The 21,766-nt window shown below is 38.6% G+C and overlaps 1 protein-coding gene across 4 annotated transcripts in view; it reads left to right on the forward strand.

The window, feature by feature from the left end:
* The window catches only part of LOC128744123 (myosin-11), a 210,344-nt gene that overhangs the window by 70,582 nt on the left and 117,996 nt on the right, over positions 1 to 21,766 (forward strand). For all 4 annotated transcript variants that reach the window (XR_008412358.1, XR_008412357.1, XR_008412360.1 and 1 more), the window contains exon 2: positions 14,240 to 14,452. Coding sequence is in view for 1 of the 4 variants with exons in the window: in XM_053840926.1 (XP_053696901.1) it covers positions 14,240 to 14,452 (213 nt within the window). In the remaining 3 variants the exon portion in view is untranslated. The remainder of the gene's footprint in view (positions 1 to 14,239; positions 14,453 to 21,766) is intronic.

A 21,766-nucleotide genomic window follows, 5' to 3' on the forward strand; every position in this document is an offset into this window, starting at 1 on the left:
TTTCCGAAGAAAGGAACTTCTTGTACAACCAAGATCATGAGTTATGGCAAATACAAAAAAACATACACTAGTGCAGCCGGTTCCATACCACCTTGAATTTTCCATACCATCTTGAAGGCGGCAGTTATTTAAGTAACCTTCCCGAAGACTGCAACTTTCTAGATAGCCAGCAGCGCAAGATAAAGCTTGTATAATAGTACTGTATATACGCTAGCGCCACGTCGTGAGTCAATTCTGCGCTATTTTTCATACCATCTTGAAGGCGGCAGTCATTTAAGTAACTTTCCCGAAGACGTTAATTCAAATTTCGGAAGTAAAACGAGAGGACGTTAATTCAAATTTCGGACGTAAAACGAGAGGACGTTAATTCAAGTTTTGGACGTAAAAAAAGTGGACGCTAATTCAAATTTTGGACGTAAAACGAGAGGACGTTAATTCAAAATTTGGACGTAAAAAAAGTGACGTAAAACGAAATCACGTAAAATGAACGGACGTAAAACGAGATTCTAGTGTAACAAAATAATCCGTTTTGGCAACATAAAATATTTCACTTCAAAAAATATGCTTAAATAACAGTCAGTTTCCGCATACAAGCCTTAAATGACGAAAAATGAATGTTACGAACAGTAATATTTTTATTGCCGTAGGACTACGTCTTATCGCAGGTTGCAAAAAACTTACTTGCACCGGACGGATAACTCTTGGCGGACTTGCAATCGTTGATTAATAATATTTAGTCAATTTCTAACGCATCTACATTCAATATTTTCATATCCAAAAAGGGTCTCGATTTGGCACGGTTTCGATTTTGAAAACATAGGGGACTTGGATTTGTTGGATTCGATTAGAAAAACTTGTGAATTCGCGTAAAAACCACGTAAATTTCGAAATTCGCGTTAAAAAACCTTATAATTTTCAAACCTAGGTACGTATAAAAAAGATGTTTTGAGCACATCCACGTAAATTCCGAAATTCGTGTAAAAACCGGATTTAATCCAGCTGGTGGTGAAAGGAACCTTTGCTATACCATCTTACATGTTATTTGATATGGAACTCGAAACATCTTGGAAACATAATTCAACTATTAGTTGACGCTTTACAATTTATTCCATATAACTTGGACTGACATTTAAATATAAAGAATGACAAAACCATTTATTTGGTAGTAAAATCATTAAAATCGATTTGGTTGTCCCAAAGTTATTTGAAAATTGATTTTTAGGAGAGGGCCTCAGAAAAAGCCAACCTAAACGCCAAACGAAAAAAATACAAATCTAAAATTGTTTTAAAAACCAAAAAGGTTTACTAAATTTGAACATGATTAAAGCACTTCTGAGTTTTGATAGATCCTTTTTACAATAAATTGCTGAGTATGTATAGGTAAGTTGTATTTAGTTACGTCCTTTTAAAGTTTTAAAGGGTAGATTGCTCATATAAAGTAAATAAAAATCATCAATTACACTTCCGCAATGAACATAAATCGCAGCCTGTATTGTAATTGTTTTGCGAAATATGAGAAGTTTCGAGCCGGATTAAGTTGCCGTCGAGGGAATGACTACTTTACGACCTAAACCGAATCTTTTCATCCGTGATCTCAAATCACACTAGAAATATTCAAAATTTTACAATTGTTATCTCTTCCTCTTTTGCATCCGCCAACGCGGTTCGATACAAATCCACCTGCAAAGTCAAATCACACGTTAAGATAGCAATTTCAAACCTAGTAAAATATTTTAAAATGAAGTCTATTATGTTAAAAGACGTAGTGCTACGTCAAAATTATCAAGCTCATTTTTATGTAATAACGGCCATCTTAGTGTTTACACAGCTGTGCTAGTGGTATACGGCTTCTATTTGCCAATATCAATTCAAAATTATGCGTAGGTACCCGCCGCTCGTGGATTCCTGTGTTTGCTGCTTGCGATAAAATTTTCTTCCGATCGCTGTACTGCATTATCGCCAAGTGATTCGATCGGAAGTTCAAGACTCATCACTCACTCGTATCGGGAAACGATAATTATCGCCGATCCGTTCACTCGGAGAGAATCAAATATGACACACGCAAGCAGCGATACACACACAAAGGTTTATCGGCGATAGAGGTTCACGTGTTGTTCTTTCGCCTTATACTTTTGCGTCTTTGGTTCTCTTTTCGCAAGAAGATACAAGCATGTCGTGATCTGCATGTATTGAATCGGCAAATGAATGGGGAGTGAGTGAGTTTTGATACGATTCGAACCAACCTTGTACGAGATGAGCTATGGTTTAAGCTTCCTTTGATTGTATTTAGTTTACGCCTTGTAATAGAATCCGTTCGAAAATTGTTAGGCTTTAGCTGTTGCTGCTTGCTGCTTCTCCAGAATAAGGCATCGAAGACATCCAAATTCACTGAGCGAGACGCCAACAAACCGAAGAAGCCATCGACTCGTCCGCCAGCGAACGATATGGTTTTCGCTGCTATCAATGCCCTGAATAATCAACGGATCTTCGCTGCAAGCCGTCTTCAAGTAAATCGCCGCCAGCCATAATTGTGACGTTTCAAACTTGGTCACATTCGTGAAAATGGTTTTGAAATTAGGTAGCTGTCGAAAAGGTCGAAAAGCTGGTCCAAACAAAGAGAGCAGGCGCTTCCGATTCGTTCAAGGTTGATAAAACGGACGATAACAAATTAAATTTGCTAACTGCTGTAAAGGCGGCTCCGATTAAAGCTGTACTACTGGAGTAAATATGCGGCTGCCCCCGAACAAAAATCTACTAAGCCAATGGAATCCACAGCAAAGGCACCGAAAGCCGCCAAAAGAAGTCGTTCCAGCGGAGAAGGTGGCCCGAAAAAAGCTGCTGCCCAGATGTAAATTTCCTTGATTTGCATTACTAGTATCTGGTAGAAAACAATCAGTTCTTTTAAGAACTACTGAATAAGTATACGAAGCAGTTAAATTGATTTTTCTCATATTTTTCCTAATTTTAAAATGAACATGACAAATTGGAAGTTTATCAACTATGCGCGTACGAGCCGCCAGTCATATTTAAACTGTATTACATGGCAAAATCTTCTGAAAAGCAAACTGCGCCATTTCGTAATTCGAGGCGAAGCGTTTAGTGAGAAAATCGAATTGCATCTTCATGTATATATTTGGCCCTAAAAAGGGCTAATTGCTGGATAGTTACAGAAACCTGACCAGATACATTTACTATGAGTATTTGTACTTTGGTGACTGTTTCGGTACGTTCCGAGACGGCGTGCGCATGGCAAACTCACCCGGCAGCCAGCCACACTCACTATAACTTGATATTATGCTTGATTGAGCCGTAGTCAACAAACGAAAGAAAATAGCGTAGCTCTCCTAGCGGCGTGGCTTCTTCTTCTTCCTATCGCTTTTTGCGGCCTTTCCACTGGTTGTCGGTGCCATGACATGAAGACGATGCTTGATCTACAGAAACTGGAAGCTATCCGATAGCTATCTAGCCTCTTCAGGTATACCTCAGGGAAGCCATCTTGGACCTTTGATCTTTCTGCTCTACTTCAACGACGTTAATTTGGCTATCAAATGCCCTCGACTCTCGTATGCAGATGACCTGAAAATGTTTTCCCAGATCCGTTCGACAGACGATTGTCGCTTTCTCCAAAATCAGTTGGAGGCCTTTGCCGCTTGGTGCGATGTGAACCGCATGTTAGTGAACCCGGGGAAGTGTTCAATAATCACTTTCTCCAGAAAAAAAGACCCGATCCTGTTTTGTTATGAGCTCAATGGCACACCCATCGAACGTGTTTCGTATATAAAAGACCTGGGAGTTATCTTGGATCCGCAGTTAACGTACAAGGAGCATATCTCGTACATTATCGCTAAAGCTTCGAGGTCATTAGGCTTCATTTTCAGGATCGCGAAAAAGTTCTCTGATATATATTGCCTTAAGTCACTATATTGTTCGCTGGTGCGGTCCATCCTGGAATACTGTTCGCCCGTTTGGAATCCTAACTACAACAACAGTACAGAGAGAATTGAATCAGTTCAGCGCCGATTTCTTCGATTCGCCTTGCGTAGGTTGCCATGGAGAGACCCGTTCCGCCTACCTAGTTATGTAAGCCGCTGTCAGCTGATTGACTTGGAACCTCTCTATGTTCGTAGAGCTGCCTCTAGAGCTTTGTTTATTGCGGATTGCCTGCAGGGTAGAATAGACAGCCCTGTGCTTATGGAGCAGATTAACATAAATGTACAACCACGAGCACTGCGTAATAGCGCCATGCTGAGACTACCAGTTCGTCGCACTAATTACTCTATGAATGGCGCTTTCGGTGGCTTGCAGCGAGTTTTTAATCAAGTGTCGTCATTATTCGATTTTCATCTGTCGCGTCGAATACTTGGCAGAAGATTTGCAAGCTTTTTTTCGGGAGCAATAATCCGCGAGTGATGTAGACTTATATTTTAACTGTTTTTGTATTTGTATTTTACTCACTTGACTGTATTTCTATGTAGCTATCGACAATCATTGGGGCTATCTCGAGCCCGTTGATTTAATAATAAATTAATAAATTAAATTAATAAATTCAAACAACGTACAAAGTCACGCCTTATTTTCTTCTCTGCCATTCCCTTTTCTACGTGGATCAGCCTTTGTTACAAATTGCTGCCGTTTGCTCTGATATATAACCAACGGTAATCCGAGGAACCACATCATTTTCGCATGGGCATCGGTACCGAGAATAACGATCCAAAGCCAAAAAAAGTCGTTCCAAGGAGAATGCGGTCCGAAAAAAGCTGCTGCCAAGCAGTAAATTTCTTCGATTTGTATTATTAATATCTGGTAGAAAACAATCAGTTCTTTTAAGAACTACTGAATAAGTATATGAAGCAGTTGAATTGATTTTTCTCATGAATGATATTCCTCATTTTAAAATGCACATGACAAGTTGGCAGTTTATTTATCCAAGCTTTAACACGTACAGTACTTAGATGTTTAAACGGCATTACGACAAATATTGCGAACTCATGTTAAAAGCATCAGGTTATTGTAACAAATGAACAAACAGATGCAAGCATTCACAGTTTCATTTTGTTCACTTTGTTTTAATAGAAGAAGGCCACTTCTTTCCAGCAACTTTCCCACAACAGATCCATTATGGAGGCGAAAAGACCATTATAGTTTAGCCAAATTATTAAATATAAAAGTTCCACACCAATTTCCAACAGTTTCAATAAAAGCGCTCGTTAATGAGCAGAAAAAGTTATTGAATAATTGTCCTGTACTATAGCATACTTACTGAATACAACTGATCATATACCTACCTACATATGCAAAATTATGCCATTTCGTGATTCTTTCTGGAAAGCATGAAACGGAAAAGCCACATTACCTGGCAAAATTCTTTGAAAAGAAAACTGCGCCACTTCGTAATTCGAGGCAAAGCGTTTAGTGAGAAAATCGAATTGCATCTTCATTTATATATTAGGCCCTAAAAAGGGCTAATTGTATAGTTACAGAAGCCTGACAAGACACATTTACTATAGGCCAGTATACTTTGGTACCTTCCGAGACGGCGCGCTTGGCAAACTCACCCGGCACAACCACACACAACTGTGAGTGCACGTCTGCCATGCCCGTTGCCGTGCCATCCCTGTCGGCATTAAATGAAAGAAAATAGCGTTGCTCTCTTAGTGGCGTGGCTTCTTCTTCTTTTTCCTATCGCGCTTTGCGGCCTTTCCACTGGTTTTCGGTGGCATGAAGACGATGCTTCATATTAGGTTGCTGTGCAGAAACTGGTAGCTCTTCATTAAGGAACCACCGGACACCGGTTTTGTTCAAACAATGTACGGAGTACGGTTTCGTTGTACCGCCTTTCTTTCGTGTCTATGATTCTCTGCCCTACGTTGATCCGCCTTTGTTACAACTTGCTGCCGTTTGCTCTGGTATATAATCAGAAGTAAGCCGGCGAACTGCATCATTTTCGCATTGGCATTGGTACGGTTGGCACCAGACAGAGAGTTGCGATTATATCTCCCTCACTGGACTCGGCAAGGACAAACTAGTAAAACGCAGCGCAGCGGCAGCAGCAGCAGCGGATCATTGTTTGGTGTAGAGTGCGCCGAACGCGTTGGTTGCCGGAGCATCGATCTATTATCAGCTATATTAGAACCAAATAGTTGCGGGGAGCGGAAGAGCTTGAATCAATGGAAAATGCTCTGTCCGGTAACCATTGTCACCTGGGAGGTGTTGTTTCAAACATTCAAGCCATTCTGCTGGCCGGATTTTCAATCACATAATTTACCACAACCCGTCCTTTTTAGGACGAACGAATTTGTTTATGAAGAGATGAAAATTTTCTGCATACTAAATTTCTTTACTTAAATTTCCAAATGTCGCTGATTCTTTAAATCATGAAGAATTTCTTCTGATTTGATCTATAAAACGATAAATATGTGGTGACTCACCATGCGGTCTTCTAACTCATGACGTTGCTTTAATCTTATTTTTGCCTTCTCACGCCAATGCTTCCCTAACACGGATGACAGAAATATATATAGGAGAAGAGCTGTGGATTAAATTCCCTTTGAATCAAAGTTTGATTGTATTTAATTTACGCTCTATAGAATCCGCTCGAAAATCGTTGAGCTTCAGCTGTTGCTACTTCCCCGGAATAAGGCAACGAAGACATCCAAATTCACTAAGCGAGACGCCAATAAACCGAAGAGTCAACGGATCTTCGTTGCAAGCCGTCTAGAAGTATATCGCCGCCAGCTACAATTGTGACGTTTCAAAGTTGGACACATTCGTGAAAAAGGCTTTGAAGTTAGTTTTCAACAAGAGAAAGCTGTTCCAAACAAAGAACTGGCGCTTCCGGTTCGTTCGCCTACCAAACTTGCTAGCGAGAAGCAAGATTACTAAGTCAATAAAGACCATAGCAAAGGCTTCGAAAACTCCAAAGCCAAAAGAAGTTCTAACGGAGAATGCGGTCCGAAAAAAGCTGCTGCCAAGCAGTAAATTTCTTCGATTTGTATTATTAACAGCTGGTAGAAAACAATCAGTTCTTTTAAGAACTACTGAATAAGTATATGAAGCAATTGAATTGATTTTGCGAACGGCATCATTTTCGCGTTGTTTGGGTTACAAATAATAATGAGATTTCCCATATAGCCCTAGCTGTGCTGGCGGCCGGCCAAATGGAAGTAAAAAAAAATAATGAGAGTTACGACTTTATCTCCCTGTCCGGATCCGGACGCGGCAAAGATGGTAAAACTCGGCAGCAGCCGATTATTGTTTGGTGTGTAGTGGAAATTACGCCGACCGTGTTGGATTCGAAACATCGATCTATTATTGTCAATTACAAGGAAAATTGTCCAATCAATAAGTGCGCAATCGCTCATAAAAGTACTATTTTAGCTTAAATCGTTTCGGTCTCTTCGGCGCACTTATTGCTTAGAAGATAACGAAAAAGTGCGCCGAAGATCGAAACGATTTAATGCAAAATAGCACTTTATGAGCGATATCGCACTTTGGATGGTACAATTTTACTTGCAATTGACAATAAGCTGCTATAATAGAATATTAGATATGCTAGAAAACCCAAAGTTTGGTCGCGGAAGCAAAGGGTTTAAATTGGTGGGAATAGTGATGTCCGAAATTTTCATTTATTCGATTACCGATTAATCGGTGAGCCTTGTCTGCACTAATCGATTAATTCAACTATTCGTGCTAGAGAGCTTTCTGACAGCTCAAGCACCCACACTAGCGAACACGAAATACGCGTGTATATACATGATGTTTACCTCATTTTGGGGAACAGCTGATGCTGGAGGAACAAACCGAAAAATAGCGATTACTAGTTGTGTTTCTCCGTTTGCCACACTGCAGAGCACATATTTCGGTCAAATTTTTCATCCTGTTCCAAATTCAAGCACATATTTTGAAAATTTGCTGGTATTTAAGCCAGCGGAAGACGAAACTCATTCTGTACCTTGGTGACAAAGGAATGCATCTCTTTTGTTTACTGTTGTTGTTTGCCTCATTTTCAAACACCAATACACACATAACTGGAAAGGTCTAGTGGTCTTCGATTAGAAATATTCGCATATTTCTTTGCATAATTCGATTAATCGAACGATTATGAACGATTACCGAGCATTATTCGGGGATTATACGTACTGATTGAACTATTCGATTAATTCAACTACTCGTGCTGGCATTATTCGATTAAAAATTATTCGAATATTCCTTGTGTTATTCGATTAGTTGAATTAATCGAACGATTAACGGACATCACTAAGCCCATCTGAAGGACGAAAGTTGACAATGGACACTACGAGTCAGAAATTTGAGAATTAGAGATTAATGAACGGACCTTTCAGGTCCACCATATAAATTAGCTGAAGAGTTGAAATTATGAATTTCTCACATGTAAGAACACAATTCTTTAATGCGCAAGTTGAGCATCTATATATGAAATTCATACAAAAATCACCGGCTTTAGCATTGGGAGACGAATTGCGCTACATTCGTAGTCCTACTTCAAGCCTGCGCCCGTGCCATTAGGCATGGACCCTTATACTTTTTCGATTCAATACCATCCTCACAGAATTATCAACTTCGTTAACATCTTATTAAGTCTTGCTTTAGTGACAGCTTGCACTTAAGACTTAACACGGCATATATACATATCTCCAAGTGAAGTTCTACATGAGCCACCTCATTCTTTCTTAGTTACAGAATTGCTTCAATTTGACCACGGTCTGAAGAGCATACCGACAAATCGGTTGACTACCGCTACAAATAGGCAATCATTGCCACCGGGAATAATACGAGCGAGTACCAGTCCCCATTATATCGCATCTGCTCTATTTTTCGGAAGTTCAAGTAGTTTTTCGATAGTTCTGAGCGATAATATTGCTCATGAATAATATTCCGCACAAAATATTCGAAAATTTACGCCAACAGCTACAATACTGCAAAGATGGTAGATAAAGAAGCGGCTGTGGCTTTTAAAGAGCATTGGTGGTTGAACAGCGCTGGGTTGCCGACCGTGATGACATGGGTAATTGGAGAGATGAGTAGCGTCCATCCTAGCGAGTAGTTAGTCGGTAGTAGCATAGGTGATGGACAGACAGAATTCTCGTGATATTACTAACCCGAAAATTGCAATCAACATGTTGATTAAAAATTTCCTCTTTTCTTTTCTTTTCTTTCTCTGCCTGATCTCTATCGCTTCTTCTCACGGCAACAATAATGTTGTCGTGAGGGGCGGCAAGAGATCAGCCATAGACGACTGCACTGGTGACAACGATGGAGAGGACGGCATGGAGCCGTGAATAAGGCCAAAGTAAGATTGAAGAAGAACAAGACGAGCAAAACAACAAAGGAAGGAGAAAACAAGATAAGTACAAGTCATCTTATTCAATATTCCACCAAGTACACAATTATAGCGGATATGGAAAGAGCCAAGTTCTGTCATTCTTCTTTCTCCTCATTAATCCATCACACCAACGCATTATGGCGCTAGCGTTATCCGCAAGGATTCTTTTATCGTTATCATAACCACCTTATCTCAGCCCTGGACAGACTTGGCTCTAACTGCCCCACCTCGTGCTGCAAACAGGAACAGAAACAGATATCAGTAGTAAATTCTGGGAGGAAATCGAAATATCTGTAATCCCGATCTGTTTCCGAAAAAGCAGTATAAGTTCCTTGAAAGAAAGTTGAAAATAGATTGCGAATTTCAATAGATTGCAACCTTTCCGTTGAGATATATTTCTGTCGGAAAATTGTTCGATTTCAATTTAGTTTTAACGTAATTAAAGAATTTTTTTGGATGACCTTTTAATTCACTTTCGGTTTTGGAATTATATTGGTCGAATGCAGTATCAATTTTTTTTTTTTTTGGTATGCCGGAAGGGCATTGGGTTAAAAGGCCACTGCGACAGTCTTATCAATGCATTTGCATATTGCAGTATCAATGGTTACATTTAAATGGTTACAAATATCTAAGTAATAAGCAAGATTTTGTACCTTCTAGTACAAAATTCTAGTACCTTTTATGGGCTTTTTGTTTGCAATTTTTTAAGTTTTTTATTTGTTGGTTAAACCAAATGGGATATTTTGAATAGCCATGTCACCTTACTTTCTTTAGGGGGACATGCTCGTTTATAATTCCATTTAATAATTTGTAAAAGATCTCTACTGAGGTTTCAATACCTTCATCACTATTGAGAAGGGTTTGCCAATTTAATGTGCTTAGACTACATTTAAAATTATCATAATTTGCCAAATGAAACTGGTGGACATCTTCATATTTCCAATCACGAGGTCTTTTATTTTCATGTACAAAACTAGAAAATTCAATGGCTGTATGGAATGCTTCGTTTTTCCATAATGGATTCAATGAGGCGGTTACATAAAAGTCTCTGAATGTTGGTTAACAATAAATCTAAAAAGCAATTTTGCTGATTCTTCACATGACTGATTTGATTAAATCCTAAGCTGGAAGTTTTGTCAAAAATAAACTGTAGCGTTTCATTTTCGCCTACAATTGGAAGTAAGATGCCCTCATTTTCAGTGTCTGGAATGAAACCAGCATTACGTTGATTGAAATCACCGTATAGAGTAAGGAGGGGTAAACGTGCGATTCAATGATTTATCAGTGCAGATTCCGAGTAAATTGACTACGTTGGCATGGATGGGTGACTACTTTCACAGCTTGAATCTAACGGAAACTTTGATTGCTTACGAAGCATTGTTGCAGAGTTATGTGAAAATGTTATTTTAAGGCGGTTTTGATGTCATTTTTCGTTATACGGCGAATACGATATCAACAGGAGGATATTACTTGTTGAAAATTTCTGGCAGCGTTATACATCATTCACATATATGTTTTGAAAATACGATGAAAAGGATTTACAAAATATATTTCGCTTTTCCATAATTTAATCTAACCCCGCAAGCGCCTAGCGGGGCTAGGCGCAATTCACGAACGGGGCAAAAGTGCGATTCATGAACAAGGTAAAAATGTATAGCTAATTATATACAGCTTTAGGCACTGTTTTACAGATACTAGAAATGGAAGATCTACAGAAAACTGTGTGCTCTACAGATGTTGGCCGAAGGAAAACAATGTTTTTCCACTGATGAAACAAAAAACAAACGTTTGGAAAAGTTTCGATCTGACGGAGGCTGCAATACACCAGCGCAAAATAGGAAAGGTGCAAATTGAGAATATTCCGTACCGAAGCATACCGCAGGTTGAAAATAATATGGTTTTGTTAGATACTACTGTGCTAATTTCATGGATTCGAGCTTCGCACTTTTGCCCCGCAGTATTCGAACTTTTGCCCCGCTAGTGGGGTAAAAGTGCGAATCGGCACTTGATCAGAAGAATGAAGAATTTATTTCGCATAACAATACTACTCCAGATGAATTATGGTTGAATGTGAAGACATTGGGTTACTGCATCACTATAAAATATATTTTGTTGTTGTCCTTCTTTATATCTCACGAAAATTGATGACAACTTCAAACATCGCACTTAGGCCTCGCCCTACTCTATATGAATTTTCACTTCTGGAGGAAACTTGGAAAAAATTTGTTCAGTAATCTTGAAAAATTTTTTATTTTCATAAGCAGATTTACTTGCGTTATTTGGAGGGAAGTAAACTGAGCAAAAGATGTGAACTTGCGGCTCTTCACTTCTTTAGAAAGCAAGTGAGTACTTCCGCGGAAATTTAGAGACCGGCAGTTCCTAATGTTCCTAATTTCCAATCGTCAGTCCGCTTTCGTCGCCTGGGTCTTTGCCGATTGTTCCGATTAGAGTTATTATTACTTACGGAGTCCATTGCTTTGATTTTTTTAGTGGTTCAGGCTTGCAAAGCTCACAACCAACCCCACAGTATCGCCGGAGGGCCAACGTAGCTCGAAGGAGCCCTTCTCCCCTGTCAGCATACGACGTTGGTTTCCACTGGGGTTGGTTACCCGATCTCCAGGAGGTACCAGGAGGAGGTAGGTGTAGGAGTTGCTGGGTAGGAAGCTGTGGACCACTGTGGGGTATATTTTATACCCAGTGCACAAGGCACCGATGGTACGCATTACCCAGCCGTTTACCAGCCGTAGGGGGCTCTCATACAAATAAAATAAAATATTTTGCGTAACTCAAAAACTAATCGAACTCAAGAAATTTTAGATTCCATAAAACATTAGCCAATAACACCACCAAGAACTACAGTCAGTCCACAAGCATGGGTCACACACAATTATGGGTCATTTTAGCTTTTTCTGCTGATTAATGCGTGAATATTGTACGAAGTGATTGCTAAAATTGTTTCTTATAAGTAGCACTAATAATTTGATCAATAATTAGGTGATATTTAAACGCTAATCAGCAGCTAGAGCTAAACTGACCCACAACTGTGTGTGACCAATGATTGTGGACTGACTATACTTATAATAAAGCTAGATGATTCAGGGCAAGGCCGCGAGTTTTATTGGCGATCCGCTGTATGAACCGCCGGTCACTGCGGGAACACCACAGAAATCACCTCTGCCTAGGTTTATTTGTTTTTCTAGGTCTACTAATTTTAATTACTTTTAATTACTATACTTCAGTTGTTTCCGAACGAGCGACAGTGAGCACGGGGGAATCACACTCGCGAAATGGTGCTTTCTGCGAAAAGGTTTTCACTAGATGAATCACTAATTGGGCCGAGATGGTGGCCCATACAGGGAAATACGAATGTATTAGTTAGTGGTAACTCCTTTTTGACGTAGGACTACGTCTTACGGCAAGTTTTGAGATAGGGTGTCATTCCAAAAAATTGAAAAATGCGAGCGTCACGAAAAATGAAAGGTTTTGAGCGCTAATAGCTCAGCGGTTTTCCGATCGATTTTCAACATTCTTACACCAATCGATCGGAAAATCTTCTAAGAATTGACCCAAATGAAGAAAAGTATGGATTCTTGATGTTGAACTATTGAAAAATTGAAAATAATAAACCTATGTTTTACCAGAATTCTCGCTTCGTGATTGGTTGGAAGATTCTTCACGATGATCTAAACCTATACCAACTTGATATCTGTGCTTGGGAAGTAAGCCAAAACAAGTGACGAAGTTTCCTTATTTCAATAAGATTTCTTAACACCGCGGTTAAACCTAGACCATTTTGATGTCCTTGCTTGGGAAGTACGCCAGAAAGAGTGACAAAGCCCCCTCGAGCCAACAGATTTCTTACGAACGCGATTAAACCTAGTCCAATTTGACGTCTGTGTTAGGGAAGTGTGCCAAAAAAAATGATATAAGTTCGTTGTTCCAACAGATCGCAAATTCTTTACTGCGAGACGGTTAAATGTAGGCGAATTTGATATCTGTGTTGGAAAAATGTGCTACAGCTGTAGTGTTCGGTTATAATACGACTCTATGAATACGCTTGCTTGCCGTTTCATTAGAAGTGTAGTGAAAAGATGCGCTGTTGATAAAATAGGATTGAATTGGTAAAATCCCTTCAACGTGGGGAACCATGGGTAAAAAAAACAATCTTTAATTTCAGTAAGGTAGCAGAAAAGCAATAGTTTGTGTTCTTGATTTTGTTAAAGTGTTTTCAAACGCACAATCTTTTGAGAATTGAAGGTATGCAATGTTACTACTTTGATAAATGCTACATACAACGCATGTAGCATGTATATATGTTGCATATAGCATGTTTACATGAAGAATCGAATGATTACAAGCATGAATACATGCTACTACAGTGGACCCCCGTTCGTTTGAATGATTCCTCATGCAAACTAACGGGGTAACTTTTTAATTTGAACAACTGGTAACTCGAAATATGCTGAAACCTGTGTGAATTGGCCGCCCTGTTCTTTGTTATTGTTTTGGTGGTTTGTTTTAGTTGGCAGTTGCAAGTGCGAATATTGCATTTTCCGATCGGATTTCTCTCTTAATCGTTAAGAAAACGAAGTGTGAAACCGGTTAAACACGATAGGTCAGTACAAACGAATCGTGTTTATGTGCATTGTCTGCATAAACAAATGATGTCATGTTGAGAATGACATTTGAACCATTTTTCATTTGCACGTCGTGCAAACCAACGGGGTTCAAATTAAAAAGTGTTCAGATTAAAAATGGTCAAACGAACGGGGGTCCACGGTATCACTAAAAAGAGACTTACATAGTCCTGCGTCACCTATACATGCGGTCGTGTCTTGTACACAACCCCTCTGATTTTTTCAAAATTGACTAAGCTGTGCCGTATTATTGTTTCAGGTGACAACAGAGCTAAATGCAGCTATTAAAGAGAAAGAAAACATAGTAATTAGATTTGCGATTGCTGAAAAGAATATATTAGATTTAAAGGAAACTCTTGAGTCTACCGAAAAAAGAAGAAGAAAGGGAGAGAGAGACTGTGATTTTTTGAACAATGAACTGAAGTTAGCTCAAGATGAAAAATCGCGCATTGATGCCGCACTAGCGCTGAAGGTAAGTAGGTAATAGAAAATACTAGTTTAGATTACCTGTCGTAAAGCTACTTGTGTAATTTACAAATTTTTGTTATTTATCATTTCATTTATCGTTTATTTATTTGATTCATCTTACTGTAGTGTGCTCCGAGAGCAAAGTCAAACACGTCGTTCTCGGCTGCAGCCCTGCTGGGTAGAATACGGTAGAATGCTGGGTGATATATATTTCTCTCTCTTATGTGCTAGGAGGACGGACATTCGAGCAGTGCGGCTAGAAACTCAATATCGATACGATACTACATTTCCTTTTTCCTTTTTATTTAAATAAAAAAAATTAAATTATTTTAGCTTAACTAACTGACAGACTAAACGTAATCCTGCAGGTATGCAGCATGACGCTTCGCTCTCTTGGTTCTTTGTTCAGAGATAGTATTTTTACCACAGTTACTGTGTGACAATGTTGATGAAGAAAGATCCTTATCTTTAAAATTGTGGTTAGTGTTCAAAGTTTCTTCGGTGATCGGCTTCAAATGTGACACATGTCTTCGGTATTTCATTCCAGATTCTTCGGAAGCCACTACTTCCTCTCCACCCTTACGTTCTATAACCTTGAATAGTTCAGGTTCAAAATTCGGGGAGAGTTTGTTTGATTTGACCATTTTCTTCACCAGTACATGGTCTCCTGTCGCAATGGAATTGGGTTTGGCGTTTCGTCGTATATCCGCGTATAGTTTACCCATTTCTTTCTTTTCTTTATCACGGGCGGCTGTTTCTTCATCTACCTCTTTCGGTAGTTAAATGCTCGGAACGCGATCACGAATGTTGTACCCAAATAACATTTCCGAAGGTGTTTTACCCGTGGTTTATGTGGAGATGAATGATACATCAACAAATATTTATTCAATTCATCGACCCAATGCGTATTGGCGGCTTGACTGATAGTAAGTCTTTTTAAAATGGAGCGAAATTGTCGCTCTACTTCACCATTTTGTTGCGGCCAATACGAAATCGTACTGATTAATTTAATATTGTTCATTTCACAATACCCACGAAGCTCCTCGCTGGGAAACTGCGAACCGTTGTCAGCAGTGATTGATCCCGGCAAACCAAAACGACCGAATATTGTTTTTAATCGTTTAACTGTTTCATTAGAATCTATCTTTTTCATTATCTCGATCTCAATATAGCGACTAAAGTAATCTACCATGACAAAGAGATAATGACCTAAGGGGAGGGGACCCAGAAAGTCAAGAGTCAAGTGCTGCCACGGTTCTGAGGATAAATCTCTTCGTTTCATCGGTTCTGGTGCTGGAGGTGCAGTCACCAACATACAACCACGACACATAGTTTTCAACATGGGAGTCCAATTTTGGTCACCATACCTTGGAACGAAGCCGTTGCTACATCAACGTCATACCTGGAAGACCTTCGTGCGCCAAAGCAAGCGTTCCTCTTCGTAATGCTTCGGGCATTACTATACGTGTCCCGCGCAGCAAAATGTTACCTACCATGGACAGTTCAGTAGCAACTATCTTAAACGGGGTAGAATCCTCAGTCCATTGTACTTGTTCTAACCCTAGTTTGACTGATTCTATCGTTTTATCTTCTTTAGACGCTTGTTTAATCTCTGTTATTTTTACAGCAATAGGAGCAGCATTTAGAACACCCCAATGTACATAGTTTTCCGCATAGTCTTCAAATGGCTTACCTTTTATGTCAGGCAGTACCGCTAATCGTGATAATGGGTTAGTAATATTGGATTTTTCAGGTCGGTAAATAACTGTTCCTTTTGTAAGCTGCTGCACGTTGTGCTCGCGGACTGCAGAACCACTTTACCTAAAAAAAATAGCAAGAAACAAAAAGATTAGTGTTTCAATATTAGTATTTAGAAGAATGGGGTTAAATAAAAAGCAAAGAAGGGATAAAATAAAATTTAGGAATGAGGAAATACAGAAATAGAAATTTAACAGCTACTTACCTGAAAGCATGCCACTGATGTCGTCGTCTGAAGTCCACTAATAATTAATCAAAACAAACCGCTACCAACAAAATCGAAGATGGCCAATGAACGTCACATGTGACAGCATTGACGGAGAAGACAGCATCCGCTACCCGTCCCGCTTCAGGCGAAATCGGATGGTAACCGTAGAGGGCAATAGTAGATAGAGATCACTAGTACTAACACTTCCATTTCAAACAAAAACCGAAATTATATGATTTCATTTTGAAATTGTTATACAAGATAATAAAAAGGCAAGAACAAAAAAATTGAAAGGTTATATAAGCGATTCCACAAGCGTCGTTTAAAATAATTCTATTCAAAGCCTGAATACTGTACAGTGCGTTAAACAACTTGTAAAGCCGAGTACTAATGTTTGAAATTCAAATTGGAAGGAGAGTGAAGTGAAACAAAGGTGGAGTTAGTAGTACTAGTCGAAGGTTAGCAGAAAAGATTGCTACAATGTGATACTGGTCAATCAGTTGAAAAATTGTGATATTGATCGAAATGTTTGAATTTCACTAATGTAGATCGACCCGCCTGGAGTTTTGTCGTGGCTGATCGTCCCGTTTCCCGCTTGGTTGGTGTTGGATCTACGATTGCTGTTTGGCCTACTGTTTCCTGGGTTCAATTAAGCCGATTGGACCTAGACGTGCTGTTGCTGTCGATCTGTTGACCTGGAGTTTCCTGGTGTTGTCTGGCCTGGTTTGTAGCTGATGGTTGGTGAGTCAAGCTTGACCCGATCAAGAAGTTTGTGTACACGTGTTATGAAGAAGATATTGTAAATTGGAGTGGCAGAAGAATTGAACAAACAGGACTGACGAATTTGATTAAAGGACACCTTTTATTCTTTCTTTGTTCATAGCTATTTGAAGAATTCCCCATTCTTATACGTGTTTCTGCAAATTCGCTTAAATTCTCTGCGCACCGAATCCTTGAGATTCAAAGGGGGAGTCTCATTCTCGCAACCTTATAATTGGCGCCCAACGTAAAAGTAGAAACCTTATTTCGAAATGGAGGAAATTATTTCTAAAGATATGAATGTAGCTTATTTGAGTGACGAAGAATTAGACTATGAGTTAAAGCTTCGTGGAATAAAGGGTACTGATTGTTCTCTAAATGCAAAGCAAAGGGCTTTGAGAAATGCTTTCAGAGAAGAGCGGAAAAATAATGAAAATATCCCATTCTCTAGTGAAAAGATCAAGCCAGAAGAAGAAATTGCAGCTCTAACGTGCAAAATGATTCACATTTCCTTTAAAGATGTTCCAAGTAATCAAATTGAATTTCAAAAACTTTTAACAAAGACAGTTCATACAGCTAAACGACTAGAACGAATAGAGAAAGCAGGATTGGAATCTGAAATAATGGAAAACATAATTAACAATAAACCGGCCTTTGTTGAATTTTTGAAACGAATGGGTGAAGCGGAAGAAAGAAGTTTATTAGAAGAATTTGATGATTTACAATCTTTGGCTGCGGGAAATAGTACTGACAAGCAGCAAGTTAATAAAAGTAACATAAATGAATTGAATGATGATCAAGAGGAAGTAGAAATAATTCCTGGAGAAAGCAGAAATAATATACGAATAGTGAATAGTACGTTTACAGGGGAAAAAGCTAATGATACTTACCTGTCAAAAAAGGAATATGATGAATTGGAAACAGCTATGAAAATTTTGCGTAAATACCAGCAAAGGCAAGAAACTTACCCGGAAATTATAAATAAATTTAAATTCGATATGTCGTTTCTCGATCGAAAATCAGCAGTGATGAGTGAAAATAACGAAAAAGAAAAGCCAATTGTTTTACAAAATATTTCGGAACCCAAACAAGCTGATAAATCAGTTGTTGCCAGATGGAATGTAACATTTAGCGGGGACGGCAAAGGGTTATCATTATCACAGTTCGCAAATACGATTGATTTGTTGAAAAAATCGCAAAACATTTCAGATGAGGAATTAAAGAGAAATGCATTTTTTCTATTCTCAGGACAAGCGCGCGAATGGTATTTAACATTTCATCAAAGTTATCAAACATGGATAGATATTTTAGAAGGTCTGTATAGCTTTTATTTACCCTCCAACCATGATTCGTTTAAATACAAAGAAATTCTGAAAACAGTACAAAGTGAAAATGAATCCTTTGATAAATATTACCTAAAAATGGAAAAATTATTTAAAGAGTTGTCTTACAAGTTATCGGATTCTGAAAAACTGAAAATACTAAAAGAAAATCTCAGTTCAGCGTATTTATTTCGATTGGCACCTTACATGGCACGACTTAGAACTATACCGGAATTACAATTCTATTGTAAACAACTGGATAACGTTGATTATAGCATACAGTTGCGCGGTGGTGAACATTTAAACTCTCGGAACCCTCCTTGTGACAATCCTCAAATAGCGTCGATGAATGGTCCGTCTAGAAGTAATGTGAACATAAATAATTTGAATGAGAATATGTATAACAACCGTCGTCTTCCAAACAAACATCCTTATCCCAGTTTCTATAACAACGACACTAGATTAAAACAAGGAAATCGCGACACTAATTCTAGTGGGAGTTTTGTGCGACATATGAACACACCGAACAGAATATGGAACCATCTAACGAATAATTCCCCACCAATAAACCAAAGAAATCAATTGAATAACGTAAACCGGTCAGAATTTATGAATGATCAAAGCAGAAACCATTATGATCGGTACGCAAACACGAGAGACACCGGGACAATCAGAAAACAATATAATACGTATAATGAAGGTAGGAACCAAAGCCACGGCAGAGACGAACCGATGAATAGAAATGAGAATAGCACGAATAATCCGATAGGGCAAACAGCTAATGTAATGAAACGAGATGATTTCTGTTGGAATTGCGGAAAAAAAGGTCACATATACAGAAAGTGTTTTTCAAAACTGAGAAATAAATTTTGCGGCGGATGTGGAGCGAAAGATGTTTGTTTTCAAGAATGCAGGAAATGTAATTCGGGAAACGATTAGAAGAGACTGTTGTAATGAGCCACTCAGTCTCAGAAATCGATCGAGCTCAAAACTATGATTACTTCGCGAACAAGAAACTTATTATAAACATTCCAAACGATAAGAGAAATTACGCGTACGTGAACATACTTCATGAAGGTCTCCTAGGTCTACTGGATTCCGGCTCAGAAGTAACGGTTATCGGTAAAGAGACGGGTGACATTATTAATCGTACAAATTTAGAACGCTACCCTATTGACTTGAATATTAGAACAGCAGATGGCACAAGACATGCTGCTGAGTCTTGTTATCATATCCCTTTTAAATATAACGAACAAGTTCGCGTAATTCCCACGTTATATATACCAACGTTGAGTAACAAACTAATATTAGGTGTCGATTTTTTTGAAAATTTCGGAGTAAAATTAGTAGTGGAGAGTCAAGATGTAAGCATACACGAGATAGCTACCGAACACGAGCTTTCGGGAAAGCAAAAAGAAATGCTGAAAGCAGCGTCGAATGAATTTCTCATTTCATCAAAAACTTTTATTGGTAAGACGGAACTGATAGAGCATAAAATTGATCTGATGGATGATAAACCAGTCCAAATCAATCCCTATAAATGGTCTCCATATGTACAGAAAGATGTGAATGATGCACTTGATCAATTGTTAGAGTTAGGATTAATTTCTGAGGCTGACACTGATTTTTTCCAGCCTATTTGTCCAGTTAAGAAAAAAGATGGAGGTGTTAGAATTGTTCTAGATTGTCGGGAATTAAATAAGAAAACAGTTCGTGATCACTATCCAATACCCTATATGAATGGTATTCTATCACAGTTAGGCCCATGCAGCTTTCTAACCACACTAGATTTAAAATTAGCATACCATCAGATACCGTTAGAAGAGAATTCAAAAAAGTACACGGGTTTCAAGGTAAATGGCAGAGGATTGTTCATATGGAATGTAATGCCAAATGGCTTAATGAATGCGCCTATGACATTGGCCAAATGCATGGATAAAATATTAGGAGTAGACTTGCTGCCGCATGTATTTGTATATCTGGATGATATAATAATTGCAACTGAAACATTCGAAGAGCATATTAGATTATTAAAGGAAGTAGCAAGACGATTAAAGCGAGCAAATTTAAGTATTAGCTTAGAAAAGTCACATTTTTGTAAAAAAGAGGTAAAATATTTGGGATTTATACTTAACCAAGATGGATTTTCGGTGAGCGATGATAAAATTGAAGCAGTGTTGAATTTCAAGACACCAAAGACAGCTAGAGATGTTAGGAGATTGATAGGCGTAGTAAATTTCTACCGCCGTTTTATACCAAATTGTTCGCAATTAACAACCCCTCTCACAGATTTGTTAAAGTCTAGCAAAACCTTCTGCTGGACTAAAGAAGCCAATGAAGCTTTTCTTGGCATAAAATCAGTGCTTTCGTCAGCACCAGTATTAAGCAATCCAAGGTTCGATCAACAGTTCATTTTAGAAACAGATGCTTCTGACTATGCGATGGGAGCAGTTCTGTATCAAGAAATTGAAGGCGAAACTAAAGTAATCTCCTATCACTCTGCAAAATTTACTTCAGCTGAAAGAAAATACGCAGCTACGGAAAGGGAATGTTTAGCAGTATTAAAAGCTCTTGAACATTTTAGAGGATATATTCAAGGTGTCCATGTTACAGTACGAACGGATTGCCAAGCTTTAAGCTTTAATCTTTTTGAAAAACTTGAAATGCGAAGGTAGTAATCGTTTGTCACGGTGGAATCTGAGATTAGCAGCTTTTGATATAACACTAGAACATAGGAAAGGAGTGATGAATGTAGTACCAGATTGGTTATCTAGACCGATTGAATCTATGTCAATTGCGTCGTCCTGGTATAAGAAGCTTAAATCTGCAGTAGAGTTAGATCCTGAATGTTACCCAGACTTTCGAATAATCAACAACAAGCTTTATAAATACGCGATGAGTGAGTCAGAGCTTGTAGATCATTCTTATGATTGGAAGGAAATAGTACCAGAAGATAATAGAAAGCTCATATTGAAGCAAGCTCATGACGATTCCGCACATTTAGGCGTAGACAAAACGGCAGAACGCATAAAACTTCGGTATTACTGGCCGAAATTAATGCAAGATGTTAAAGAGTATGTGAAGAATTGTAAAAGCTGTAAGGCAGCAAAACCAGTTACGGTAGGAAACAAACCAATGATGGGAAATCCTAAGCAAGCTGATTTTCCATTTCAACTAATATCAGTTGACTACATAGGTCCATTGCCAAGGTCAATATTAGGATTTAGACACATCCTGGTAGTAGCCTGTTGGTTTAGCAAATTTTGTTTTT

The sequence above is a fragment of the Sabethes cyaneus genome, chromosome 1 (assembly GCF_943734655.1).
Source record: "Sabethes cyaneus chromosome 1, idSabCyanKW18_F2, whole genome shotgun sequence".
Classification (NCBI taxonomy): Eukaryota; Metazoa; Arthropoda; class Insecta; order Diptera; family Culicidae; genus Sabethes; species Sabethes cyaneus.